Source organism: Eleutherodactylus coqui, chromosome 5, assembly GCF_035609145.1.
Source record: "Eleutherodactylus coqui strain aEleCoq1 chromosome 5, aEleCoq1.hap1, whole genome shotgun sequence".
NCBI classification, from domain to species: domain Eukaryota; kingdom Metazoa; phylum Chordata; class Amphibia; order Anura; family Eleutherodactylidae; genus Eleutherodactylus; species Eleutherodactylus coqui.
In genome coordinates, this window is record NC_089841.1 from 18,981,123 (window position 1) to 18,994,457 (window position 13,335).

Consider the following 13,335-nt stretch of genomic DNA (forward strand, 5'->3'; position numbering starts at 1 on the left):
ACTTCTGCCCAGTGTTCTCCTGGATGCTACTTTAGATGCCTATATCTCTGAAAGCAATCACTATCTACCCGCAGCTCAGCTTCCGATTATTATAGTGGAGACTGCTACATCCAATTGGTTTCCACTAGAGATGAGCGAGCGTACTCGGAAAAGCACTACTCGCTCGAGTAGTTTGCTTTATCCGAGTATCGCTGTGCTCGGGTCTGAAGATTCGGGTGCCGCTGCGGCTGACAGGTGAGTTGCGGCGGGGAGCAGGGGAGAGCGGGCGGGAGAGAGGGAGAGAAAGATCTTACCTCCGTTCCTCCCCGCTCTCCCCTGCAGCTCCCCGCTCCGTGCCGGCACCCGAATCTTCAGGGACGAGCACAGCGATACTCAGATAAAGCAAATTACTCGAGCGAGTAGTGCTTTTCCGAGTACGCTCACTCATCCCTAGTTTCCACCCTTCAATTTCTAATGCTGTCTTTCTTTTAAATAACTACTTTCTATTTGTTTGTCTGATACTTCTAATTTCTTATTTCCTATAGTTGCCTCTTAATTGCAAATAGCTCAGCAGTAATGAGAAGAGAAAAGAAATCAAAAAAGAAAGAAAATGGTGGAGCAGCAGACCAACAGCCTTGGTGGTAAGCTAGTGGTAGCCACCAAGGCTGTTGGTCTGCTGCTCCACCATAGGGCGCCGTAAATGCCCATCATGTGTTATCAGCTATAACGCTATCACATGTCATCCATGTTTAGTTTGTACTCCGGCTGAATGGGGAATATCCAGCGGAAACTGACAGATCTTATAAAGCTACATAACTATCAGCAGCCGCTGACCGAGGAGAATCTGTGACTCTTCTCTGCTGTATTTAGTGGTTACTACTCACCTGGGCGGTTACCTGTAGGAATCTCCTCTTTACACCGCTGATCGCCCCTCACATTTGTCTCTGTAGTACTAATATTGGTCAGATCTTCATCCTGATACAAAAGCTGTGAGACAAATATTGTAAAAGTCAGCAGACTTATGAGCCTGAGGTGACATCTGGGGAACTATTTTTGTTAATATGTGGGTATCCCTAGGGGCTACTATAATGATGGAGATCCTCATGCTGTTAAGCATGCAAACAGTATACCATCATGGTTTGGTTTGTGACAGCAGAACGGACACAAGTAGGTTTTTATTATACTATTAACAGCCACTTGTCAGTGAATATGTGAGTGCTTCTGATGCTCCGCCCCTGGTGACATCATCACTCCACCGCTGGCGACGTCCTTGCTCCACTGCCTGGTGACACCATCGCTCCCCCCTCTGGTGATGCTGGTGCTCCACCCCACCCCCAGGTGATGTCATTGCTCTGTCCCCACCCCCAGTGACCTTTCAGCTCCGGCCCTAGTGACATCATCACTTCGCCCCCTGGTGACATCATAGCTCCACCCCCGGTTACGTAATTGCTCTGCCCTCTGGTGACATCATCGCTCTGTCCCATGGTGACATCATTGAAGGTCCTACAACATATATAAAATACAGAGCCTGACCTACAGAAGAACAACGCAGTTAGGGCTCTTGAAGAGGGAAGCACAAAAATAACAAAATGAGAATACAACTAAGCCGTTATTATCTCAGACACAACTCAGCGGTCCTGACAGGAGACACTGTCCTACTGCCACCACAGAAATCCAGGGGGCTAAAGGCCCTGTGGTGACCTCACTGCTGTGGGAGGAGCCATTGTGCAATTTGGTAGAAAGTACTGTATACAGGATAAGCGCACAGCAACTACCACCAGGATCTGTGATTACATCACCGTCATGTGATCACCTGCGTTGTTGGAGTCAGGAATTGCATGACCAGGGTCTCATCACTGTAACCAGTAGTCTGGTGATGTGTGGAAATCAGGATGGATGTGGATGTAGCACAGTTGTATGTGTGTGATGTGTGGGATTCAAGATGGATGCAGTAGAGCTGTGTGTCATGTGTGTGAATCAGGATGAATGTAGTAGAGCTGTGTATGTGATGTGTGTGGATCTTGATGTAGCAGAGCTGTGTGTGTGATGTGTGGGGGTCAGGATGGATGGAGTAGAGCTGTATGTGTGATGTGTGCGGATCACAATGGATGTAGAATGTAGCAGAGCTGTGTGTGTAATGTGTGGGAATCTAGATGGATGTAGCAGAGCTGTGTGTGTGATTTGTGGGAATCATAATGGATGCACAAAGGGCAGGGAGAGGGCGGGAGCTTAGCTCCACCCCCGCCACGTCCCCTCGCATTGCAAACAGCCAGAGGGGCTTAGAGTCAGAGAGGCGGCGAGGGGGAGGGAACGGGAAGACAGCTCAGACTGTAGCTTATATCGGCCGGCCATGAAAACAGCGCCCGATATATGTTGATGTGAATAAGACCTAAAGGCCTTGTGCTTTTGGGTCAGTAGAGATGGCCATGTTGGAGTTGAGGGATTGAAGACCTTCAGTTTATAGTATGTATCTTCTATATATATAAAATTGAATGTATGTCTGTCTGCGTGCGTGCGTGTCTGCGTGTCTGTCTGTTTGTCCTTTATGCGCTACTACACCATTCATCCGATCGCCATGAAACTTTGGGAAGTTGTTGAGTACACTCCTGGGAAGATTATAGGCATAGTACAACTATCCTACGATAAATGGCACGCGCGCGAGCGTCGTCGAAAGTTACCACCCCCCCACGTAGATCGAATAAGTAAGCCACCTGCTATTGTGATGTCATCACTGATGTCATCAACATCGGACGCCCTTGAACATGCCCCAACATGTTCTATAAAGCTGCATTGTGATGTCATTAAGGCTCTATTATGACACGTACAGCTTGGAACCACTAGAGCACGCCAGCCAATTACCATTGGAGTTGGAAGTGGGTAAACAAGTACTAGGATATCTTCCTAAGAAGCCACAGCAGCCGGATAAATTGTATGTTCCACCCAACGGCTATTTTATTCAGCCCACAATGGGGAAGCAGCGGCCTACAAAATCTCATTCAGGTAGGTAGGTTCAGTTCTTGGAGGTTGGGGAATGCTTATGGGCAAGGCCTTATGTCTCATCCCAACTCGATTATTCAATTCTAAGCGCAAAAGAATTAGCGTCCAAATTTTATGTACGGAATTTAATTCTCTCACTTCCCAATGTCATAGAAACTTGAAATTTGGCACAAGCATTGATTATGTCATAAATAGGAAAAGTTAATGGGTCCCAACTCGATTATTCAATTCAAAGCGCCAAAGAATTAGCGTTCAAATTTTACGTGCGGAATCTAATTCTCTCATTTCCTGATGTCATAGATAGATAGATAGATAGATAGACTGTATGCAATAACCCTGATAGATAGATAGATAGATAGACTGTATGCAAGAACCCTGATAGATAGATAGATAGATAGATAGATAGACTGTATGCAAGAACCCTGATAGATAGATAGATAGATAGATAGATAGATAGATAGATAGATAGATAGATAGATAGATAGATAGATAGACAGACTGTATGCAATGACACGTACAGCTTGGAACCATAAATACTAGAGCACGCCAGCCATTTACAGTCAGTCTCCATTGGAGATGGAAGTGGGTAAACAAGTACTAGGCTATCTTCCCAAGAAGCCACAGCAGCCGGATAAATTGGATGTTCCACACAACGGCTATTTTATTCAGCCTGCAAGGGGGAAGCAGCGGCCTACAAAACCTCAGTGGTCGCTGCTGCCGTCATTTTTAAAAAAGGTACGCTCAGTTCTTTCATGGAGAACAATGTTTAGTGGAGAACTCGCTTATTGGATACAATGTTGCGAGCTGGGGAAAACCCCTAGAATAATCCACGGCACGCAGGCAGACAAGCAAAGTGTAAATAACTGGATTGGATAGCTATGTCTGTCTGTCTTCGCAGCAACGAATGTATGTATGTCTGTCTTCGCAGCAACGCGCGACGGGTACGCTAGTACTATATAAAAGGGAACCCCGGTGCTGCTGCCACCAGATCTTGCTGCTGGTCTTTTGCAGCCACTCAAGGGTTTTTAACCATTTGCCTCCTCAAGAATCTGGTGGCAGCCGGTGATAGCTTACTCTTTCTGCCATGTCTGGATAGTGTAGCATGTGTTCCTGTAACTTTGAGCTTGTGAACTGCCTCCAGCTATATCTCTAGGAACATTCAGTGCCGTTGTATTTCTCTGCATCTTTTTCTTTGTTTGCACAAGGCAGTCTTTTAATCTTTTCGACCAGTTTCTTGTCTTACCTGTATTTCTAACATGCAATCAAATGTCTCAATTAGCAAAGCTCCTGCCAGTCCAGGTATCTGATGCATTTTCTCTCAAGCACACCTGATGCAACTAATGAAGCCCTTGATTAGTTATATTCGGTGTGCTTGAGACAACAACTGATTTCCAAATCTGTGCTGTTACGAGGGATTCTATTCAGGGTGTGAATTAGGGTGTCTTCACACTTACAATCGCGGTATCGCAGCATTTTTAATGCAGAGGTCAATAGGACTTTCTAATGTTAAAAACGCATCGCACAAAAATCGCGAAGCACAAACTTGCAACTTTTGTGAGATGCGCTTTTAACATTAGAAAGTCCTATTGACATCTGCATTAAAAAAAACGCTGCGATATCGTGATTGTAAGTGTGAAGACACCCTAATACTGAGATGGCAGTTTGATGGCAAATGTAGCATTTTGAGGTTAAAGGGGTTGTCCCGAGAAAGCAAGTGGGGGTAAGCACTTCTGTATGGCCATATTAATGCACTTTGTAATATACATCGTGCATTAAATATGAGCCATACAGAAGTTATTCACTTACCTGCTCCGTTGCTAGCGTCCCCGTCGCCATGATGCTGTCTAACTTCAGCGTCTAATCTCCTGATTAGATGCGCTTGCGCAGAAGGGTCTTCTCCCTTCTCTTGGGTCTCGGCACGAGCTGCGTTCTGGCTCCGCCCCCTTCTACGCGTCATCGCGTAGCGCCGCCCCGTCACGTGTGCCGATTCCAGCCAATCAGGAGGCTGGAATCGGCAATGGACCGCACAGAGCCCACGGTGCACCATGGGAGAAGACCCGCGGTACATCGTGGGTGAAGATCCCGGCGGCCATCTTGGTAAGGTAAGTAAGAAGTCGCCGCAGAGCGGGGATTCGGGTAAGTACTAAACTTTTTTTTTTTAACCCATCCCTTGTGTTTGTCTCGCGCCGAACGGGGGGCCTATTGATAAAAAAAAAAAAAGCCGTTTCGGCGCGGGACAACCCGTTTAAGTTGAAAGATCACTTGTTATTTTAGTTGTGTTGAGCTATTTACATGAGAACCCAGCTTGGTGGGGGGTAATAAGTAATAATTACCTAAAAAAGCTGCGGAATAAGTTGGCGCTATACAAATACCAAGATTTAGTTATTTTTATTGTTTCCTTTTGCAATCACACAAAAGCAAACAAAAAAGTTTGTACTTTTGGCAATGGGAGTTGAAGAATTATGATTCCAACTTCAAGAATCTAACAACTAACTAAATTCTTCCTTCAGTACACGACAATATTCTGTTAGCTTTAGCACCAGCTGATTGGAATTGTGCAGTTAGTCTATAATTTACACTGCAGAACTTTACATTTGTTCCATACTAAATCTCAATTGGATGTGGAAACAGGTGGAAGTGCAATACTATCTTTCATGAAACCAGACACCATTTGTAACCTCTACCTACCAAAGCTATCAATATGAAAAAGAGCGTAGAGAAGTTTAGTAGAAAGCTGCATTACAATCCACAGAGGATTTGAAGAAATCTCCGCTTCATCTACCTGATGGTTCTCTGGGACACTTGGGTCTTCTTCTGGACAGTTCTGGGAATATAGACGGCTGGGACATTTCTCTGGTGGGCTTCTCTCCATGAGTCCATCTGTAGGAAACACACAGTGACAGAATAGATTATCTGCATGTGATGAGCAGATGATGGGCTCTAGGTGACCTTCAGTGACGTCTCCCCTCCTTACACTGATGATCAGCCGTTATATCCATCTCTTCTGCTTCATCTTTAACCTCAACCTTAATATCAATCAGATTTTCACACTAAAACAGAAAAAAAAAGTAAAATATTCCTTGGTTCCATCCCTTTATGGTCAGATTCTGGTGAGATATCAGCATCATCTACCTGCTGGTTCTCTGGGACATTTTCCTCTCGGCAGTCCTGAGAATATGGATGGTTGGAACATCTCTCTGGTGGGTTTTCCCTACTGGATCCATCTATAGGAAATAACCAGAGACTGAATACATTATATATGTGCTGATGGGTGAATCTAGGTAACTCTCATACCTGCTTTCCTCTATAATCAAGACACGTCTCCTCTTACCCCAAGATGTGAGCGACTAGTGGTTCTTCATCATGGCGTCCTCTTACACATCTTGGTGTCCCGCTAAATACTCCCACTCTTCCATGGAGTAATAGTCAGCTCTCCTCAGCTGTATTTACTGGTTACTACTCACCTGGGAGGTTACCTGTAGGAATCCCCTCTTTACACCGCTGATCGCCCCTCACATTTGTCTCTGTAGTATTAATATCGGTCAGATCTTCATTCTGATACAAAAGCTGTGAGACAAATATTGTAAAAGTCAGCAGACGGTTGGAGAAGTCGTGTGGAATGTTTTACATGACCAGAAAAGATCATTAATCATCATGATGACCAAAACTGACCTGACAGCAGTAGTTATCAGTCATGTCAGAGTGGGCGCCCTTTTTTAAGCTACAATTTTTCCTTAAATGGATTCTGTCACCAGCTTCTTGAAGTTTGGCTTGGAGTTGAGCTCTGAGTCACGGAGGCGGCCATGCTGGCTTTTCCCTCCCACATCATGTAGACTGACAGCTCTCTGCTCTTTTGTGTATAGGAAGAGAGCCATCACTCTGCATGCTATAGGCTGGGAGAGGCCAACATGGGCCACCTCCTAGACTCAGAGCTCATAAGCAAGTCACACTCCATTAAGTTGGTCCAGGCATCATCCTCTAGGCATCATTCTTCAGGCATCGGCGCTCACATTCTGAGCACCATGATGCCAGGAGTTTGGGAATGGGACTCTGATTGCGGTCGGCTGCAATGAGCTTACTTAGCCTCAGCATATGTCTGTGAAGTTATTTCGGTTGGTTCTCGAGTTATGTCTATAGAAGGTCCAGCAGGAAACCTCTGGGCTATATTCTAACTACAATGACATTATTTGGAGATTCCCACGGAGATTCTTCTAGCTTTGTCTCCCTCTGCCCAAAGCTGTGTCCCAGGTGTCCTCAGGAATGGGGGAAAGAAAAGACGACTGGCAAACGCCATTATTACTCATCTATTTTTCCTCCCTTCTTTGAGAGACTTGGACATTTAGACAGGGTTGGAATTTCATGAAAATAGGCAGCGCCCCCTACTGGAAAGTGATATATTTTATGTTCTTCATGTGCGGCTATTTTAACCCCTTAGTGATGACTAATACACCTTTTCACTGACCTCACTAATGGGCTTTTAACCTGCACATACATCTTTTTAAGACAGTGGCTAAACTGACTGACAGCCAGGATCCTGCTGTAAATGCCATATGTGTAGAAACCTTAGAGTCTGCAGTTTAACCCTTTATATACCGCAATCAATAGCAACTACAGCATTTAAGCAGATGACAGGGAGAGGGGGCTCCTTCTGTCTCCCATCAGCACCCCGCAGTGTAATTGCAAGGTAACAACAGGTTTCCATAGTAGTTGGAAGCCTAAACAAAGGCCTCTGTGTCTGCCATGTAACTCTGCCTATTAGGCTCCACCTCCAGCAAAGTTTAAGAGACTTACTAGAATGCACTGCATAAGTAGTGCAGTGTACTATCCTAGCAATGGAATGATCGTCTCCTTGAGGAAATAAGAAATAGCATTAAAAAAAGTTCTATAAAGTTTGATTTAAGATAAAAATGTATTTTGCCCACAATAACCCTTTTTCAATACAAAAAAATAAAATTAAATTAAAAAGCAGCAGCACATAATGGGTTCATGAACGACACAGACAATAAAAGATATTTTGTCATTTATAGCCATAAAAATAACTTTTAAAGCTAACACCAAATTGCTATTTGTCTTTTGTTTACCTCCTAAACGACACAATAAAAAAGCAATCCAAAAGTCAAAATATCACCAATAGAAAATACAGTCCTTCCCACAAAATACGAGCCCTCGCAGAACTCAGGCGTTAGAAAAATAACAATATCGATCTTAGAATGCAGTGATGCAAAATAAATTTACTTAAAAAAAATTGTTATTGTGCAAAAGTAGTTAAAAAAAATAAATAAATAAAAAAGAAATCTACTTAACCCCTTAGAAACCACCCATACGTGTTTTCTCGTCCTGGGTGTCTGGGCTTTAATCTACATCACCGTAAAACTAAGCCAGACCTGTAGATTACAGCCCGGAGTCTGAGTTAAAAAAAGGACCCCATCACCCCGTTATCACCGCCCCTCATACCCTAATCACCCTGCTTCACCCACAAAGTGAAGAACATCCACGTCCATTTTTTTCTCATTTGACTACAGTTTTGGTCCCTGAGGTGCCTCAGCGTCAAGCATCCCAGACTGTGTTAGGACCTGTGTGCAGAATTGTCCCAGAATTGAAGAACAGCCGTGTTACTTTTTGCCAGAACTTTGTAGATGTCTGTAACTGCTGAATGCTCTTTTATGACCCCCACTTGTGCCGGGCCTACCAACGATGTCATGAATTTACTGAGTCTGCCAGCCATAATTTTAGACAATCATTTGATACTTGGTTGATAAGTGATACTGGGCTAAATGATTTGGCTTTGGGATTTATTTGATGTGCGTTAGATTGGCTTTGTCTGACTGTTTTCCAGTTTGCAGTATTTGATTAAGGAGGTTTGTTAGTGTGGGAGATATCAGTGTCTTAAGGGAGTTGTAGACTTCCCCAGACTATCCATCTGGGCCTGGTGCTTTACTATTGAGTAATAGCGTTATTATCTGCTGGATTCCCTCCTTTGTTACTTTTTCATTTAGTAACACAAGTTGCACTTGACTGGGGGTGGGGGGGGCATTCTTCAGGAATTATATCCCGCATTCTGAAACATTTCTGGAGTATTGTGTTTGCCTTGGATGCTTTTGTATTTCACCATTTTCGTCCGTCATGGAGGTTATGTGTGTGTTGGAATGTTCATCCCCTGTCAAAAAAGCTGGGAATCTCCATATGTAATCTGTGCCCTTTGGGTATTCATTTTGTAGCTTTATCATTTCTGGTGCATGGTCAGACATTACCATGTCCAGTGATTCTGCTTCCCGCACTTTGTGCATTAAATGTTATAAGTATGTAGTCAATAAGAGAACACGATTGGTGGGCATGCGAGTAAAATAAATGTTCCCTGCCATCGGGATGTAAATATCTCCATGTATCACTTGGGTCGGCTATTTGGGTGAGAGGTTTCAGGATTCTATCCCTATTAAGCACTGGCTCATATGATCCCCTTCGGTCTTCTAGCGCGTTCATAACTTTGTTCGTGACTCCACATACTACTTTTGGATCCATGGGGCCATTGTGAAGTAATCGCTCTATTTGTTTATAGAAAGGCTTATTTTTTCCATTTGGGGTATAAATGTTGTATATACTGTACTTGGTTCCCTCATGTTCCAGAAGCACGTGAGACCACCCACCCTCCTGATCCTTGTTATCTGTAATCAAGGTGCCCTACAGAGATTTGTTAATTGGAGTAACATCCCCTGCTCTTCCCTTCACTGCTGATGCTCAGACTACTTTACCCACCCCAAATTTTTAATGTGATAAAAGTCTCTTTCAAGTAAGTGTGTCCCCTGTAGGAAAACTAAATCAAGTCAAAAGACGCAGTACCATATTTCTTTTGTGGGAAAAGCTTAGGCCCTTGACATTCCACAACAGTATTTACATAACTATCTAACTCTATAAGAACTCCCAGTTTAACCCTTTCCAATGCATTTATTTTTTCTCATCCATTCTCCCCAGCTCCAAATAAATTGGAGCTGGGGAGAATGGATGAGAAAAAATACATTTTCCCTTCACCCTCCTGAACTGACATAGTTCAGGAGGGTGCCGGTGCTCACTGCACCGTGGTGGGAATGCGGAAGTAATACTTCCGCATTCTCCCTTCTGACTCCCGGCTCGGCGATCATGTGACCGCTGGGGTCAAGTGGCACCCAGCGGTCACATGATCGCCAAGCAGAATGCGGAAGTAATACTTCCGCATTCTCCCTTCGGCCTCCTGACTCGGCGTTCATTTGACCCCTGGGGGTCAAGTAACACTGGCGGTCACATGATCGCCGGCCGGAATCAATCTGCATTACATAGCGCTAATGGAGCGATATGTAATGTGTAAAGGAGAAGGCAGAAAGGGTTAAAAACCCTTTCTGCCTTCTCCTCGGGGGTCATTGATGAGGACCAGTGCAGGAGAGTCTATCTGCACCCGATGTGTCTGACGATCCGGTGCAACGTAATATCCAGACGTAGTGACAGCAGCACAGATCCAGGTGCTGCTCGTGACTGTGCAGCCTCAAAGCCTCCCCTTGAGAGGGTATTTTTCCCATTTTTGTGCTGTTGGTTCTTCATTTCTATGACGATCCGGTGCAGATGCACTCCTGCACTGCAGTGTCGGGCGTGTCCTGACATCGGAGCTGTGGAGGGAAATGATGATGTCGGGGCAGGCCCGGCATTGGATTGGAAAGGGTTAATGTATTTAACTCCCTTTTTTCTCACATTGGTGAGCTGTGTCCACCCAGTAAGTATAACAAAATATGTCACAGCTCACTCATCAGTGCTTAGCAAGTACTAAACAACCAGCTAAGGCCCATGGGTAGTGGCACACAAGTCCTGGAAAGCTTCTTTTCTCATTTTTCTTTTTTCCTTTTATCTAACCTGTTGCACAGACAGTTCTTTTTCTGCCTTGATCATGCATTCTTGTATCTTGTATCTGAATCCTGAGCTTCTAGGGAGAAGGTGAGTAGTTAGGGTGATGTTGATATTCAGAAGGTTTCAGTGGTGCTTGCTGGTGACCTTTGTGAAGTATGACAGGTTGCACTTGATGGACTAATCGATCCACTGGTCAGTTTCTCCCTTTTGTTGCTTGCGGGGGTTCGAGCCGAAGTATCATCTCATCGCATCGTGGCGTTTCCTCAGACGTTGTTAAATCCATGCCTTTGTTTACCACTCTTACAGAAAACTCCTCAAGTAGTAGTACTTCATGGCTTCTAACATGCATTGGATGGCTTCTGGTTCTGGAAGCTCTCATCGGGGCTGTTTTGATATTGAAGTCCAAGAAGGCCATAATTATTTGACGTGGTCTTTGCTGCCCCTCTAACAGTTGGTGGCTCCAGACCTACATGAAACCCTTTCTATTGTGCAGTAGTAGTCGAGGCCCGGTGCCTCCGGAAGTTCTTTTTCACGGACTTGAAAAAGGTCCACTTGGCGGATTGCTTCAGGCAGTCGCACTAATCTCAGATTGTTGGGCCTTGATCGGTTGTCCGGATCATCGATTTCGTCCACCATGTTCTGGATATTGATGGATTATTCCCGAATCGTTTGTTTTAGATTTCCCATCTCTCTTTGCTGTTGTATCGATTGCTCCAGTTCATCGGCTCGTTTGGAGCTAGACGCTAGTTCAGCTTGAATATGAGTGAGATGGGTTTGCAAGGCCCATTCTAAGGTTTTTGTATGCCAGGCATTATACACGATGCCACTTCTGATGCAAAAAGTTAGAGAAAAGTTTGGGGTTTGCTAATCTGCTGCCTGGTGTTCAGTTTGTTTGCATAGGTCGGCTGTCTGTTTCTCCTGGGCCATTCCTGGGTATCGGTGCCGTTAGTGTGAATGACATATTAGACATGTTCTCGTTGTTTGTGTCTATCGTTTTGGTTGCGATTAGCTTCTGGCCACTCCCTAGTAAGTATCGTTCCATACAAGTTTTTGTTAGTTATTTTATGTAGTCTGAGACCGTGAAAGAAGCCCCGAGTCAAATTCTGTTTTCTTCATCTTGTCCGGAGTATCTTTTTTTAGGTGCCTGTCGTTTTGCTTGTGAATCAATACTCTGCAGACTATCGGTCTTCTCTGTGCGGCTGGTGTTACCATGTCCTACTTCCCTCAGACGTGTTCCTCAACTGTAATCAGGGCCACAATTGGAGCCACTATCTCCTATGTATTGCGGGGTTAGCAGTATTGTTTGAGCTCAGCTTTCCCTACTGTGATTTGTGCTTCATTATGTGGCCAAATATATATTTTTGGTTTTTTATTTAGATTTTTTTTTATTGCAAATATGGCAAAAGGGATTTAAATGCCGCCATCACAGCTGTTGGTTGTCAGAAACAGCCAGTGCCCGCGATGTATGAAGGGAGATCACCTTGCGATCTGCCTTCATAAATAGACCGCTTATACAGGATGTCAAAAGGTGTATTGGCGGTCACTAAGGGCTTAAAGAAAAAATAGAAATGGTTTTATTTTAAAATATATAACTTTCAGCCACGTTTTCACTTTAGAAATGTTCCCTACATGAGTTATAGGATTCAAATATTCTGTCTCAAAAATAAAATTAGCAATGGTCAGTAAAAGTGGACCTTGATCAGCGGTCAGCGGTAATCTTGCCATCTCCACCGGCCTCACCACACAAGTAGAAGACATCTAATAAGACTGAAGACAAGAGCTTCACAGCCTTCTATAGATCAGAGGAACATCTCCACCTACCGGATGGTCCTGTGGAAGAAGAGGACGGGGACATCTCTCTGGTGGGCTTCTCTTACTGGATGGAACTGCAGGAAACACAGACGGACACTGAAGTCATTCTTCACATACAGATAATAAGACATGATTACCGGATTCTTCTGACCATAAGACATATTATTACAAGCATCCATCTTCCTGAAGTCTCCCTGCACCTTATAATCTGATGGTCTCCCCCTTCCCTGTCTCACATACAGCCAAGCACAGAGCAGTGATAACGCGTCTCCCCCTCGTAGACCCCAGCAGAGAGCTGTCACTCTGAGTAACCCTTGAGTGACTGACCCTAGCCCCCCGCAGGTACTGCCTGCACTCTTCTCTCCATCCTTCTTATTCCTCTTTCCTCACTCAGTCTGCTGAATCCCGTCTCCATCCCCGGCATACAGGCAATCTGCGACACTGAGACGAGGCTGAACTTATAGACAGAGCATACAAGTCGTGGGAGGAGGCCATGCTGGTTAATAATGTGCAGTTATTGGAGCTGAAGCATTACTGGGGAGGGGGCTACCACTGAGAGATGATGTACAAGTGAATGCAGAGTAAGTAGACAGAGGACATCACTGCTACAATAGGCCAGGAATGCAGGTGTCCAGTGTCACAGTGAACTCCCAGTGCACAGAGATGGCAGGAGTGTTA

The 13,335-nt window shown here is 44.6% G+C and overlaps 2 protein-coding genes across 2 annotated transcripts in view; one reads left to right on the forward strand and one right to left on the reverse strand.

Annotated features, from left to right (window-relative positions):
• Window positions 1-13,335, reverse strand: part of LOC136629072 (zinc finger protein 585A-like) — a 331,519-nt gene that overhangs the window by 304,731 nt on the left and 13,453 nt on the right. The window contains exons 5-9 of the mRNA XM_066605195.1: window positions 12,667-12,731; window positions 6,441-6,543; window positions 6,109-6,200; window positions 5,951-6,026; window positions 5,759-5,856 (exon numbers count right to left, since the gene is read on the reverse strand). Coding sequence (XP_066461292.1) covers window positions 5,759-5,856; window positions 5,951-6,026; window positions 6,109-6,200; window positions 6,441-6,543; window positions 12,667-12,731 — 434 coding nt within the window. The remainder of the gene's footprint in view (window positions 1-5,758; window positions 5,857-5,950; window positions 6,027-6,108; window positions 6,201-6,440; window positions 6,544-12,666; window positions 12,732-13,335) is intronic.
• Window positions 1-13,335, forward strand: part of LOC136628986 (zinc finger protein 420-like) — a 457,969-nt gene that overhangs the window by 165,227 nt on the left and 279,407 nt on the right. The gene's annotated exons all lie outside the window — the stretch shown is intronic.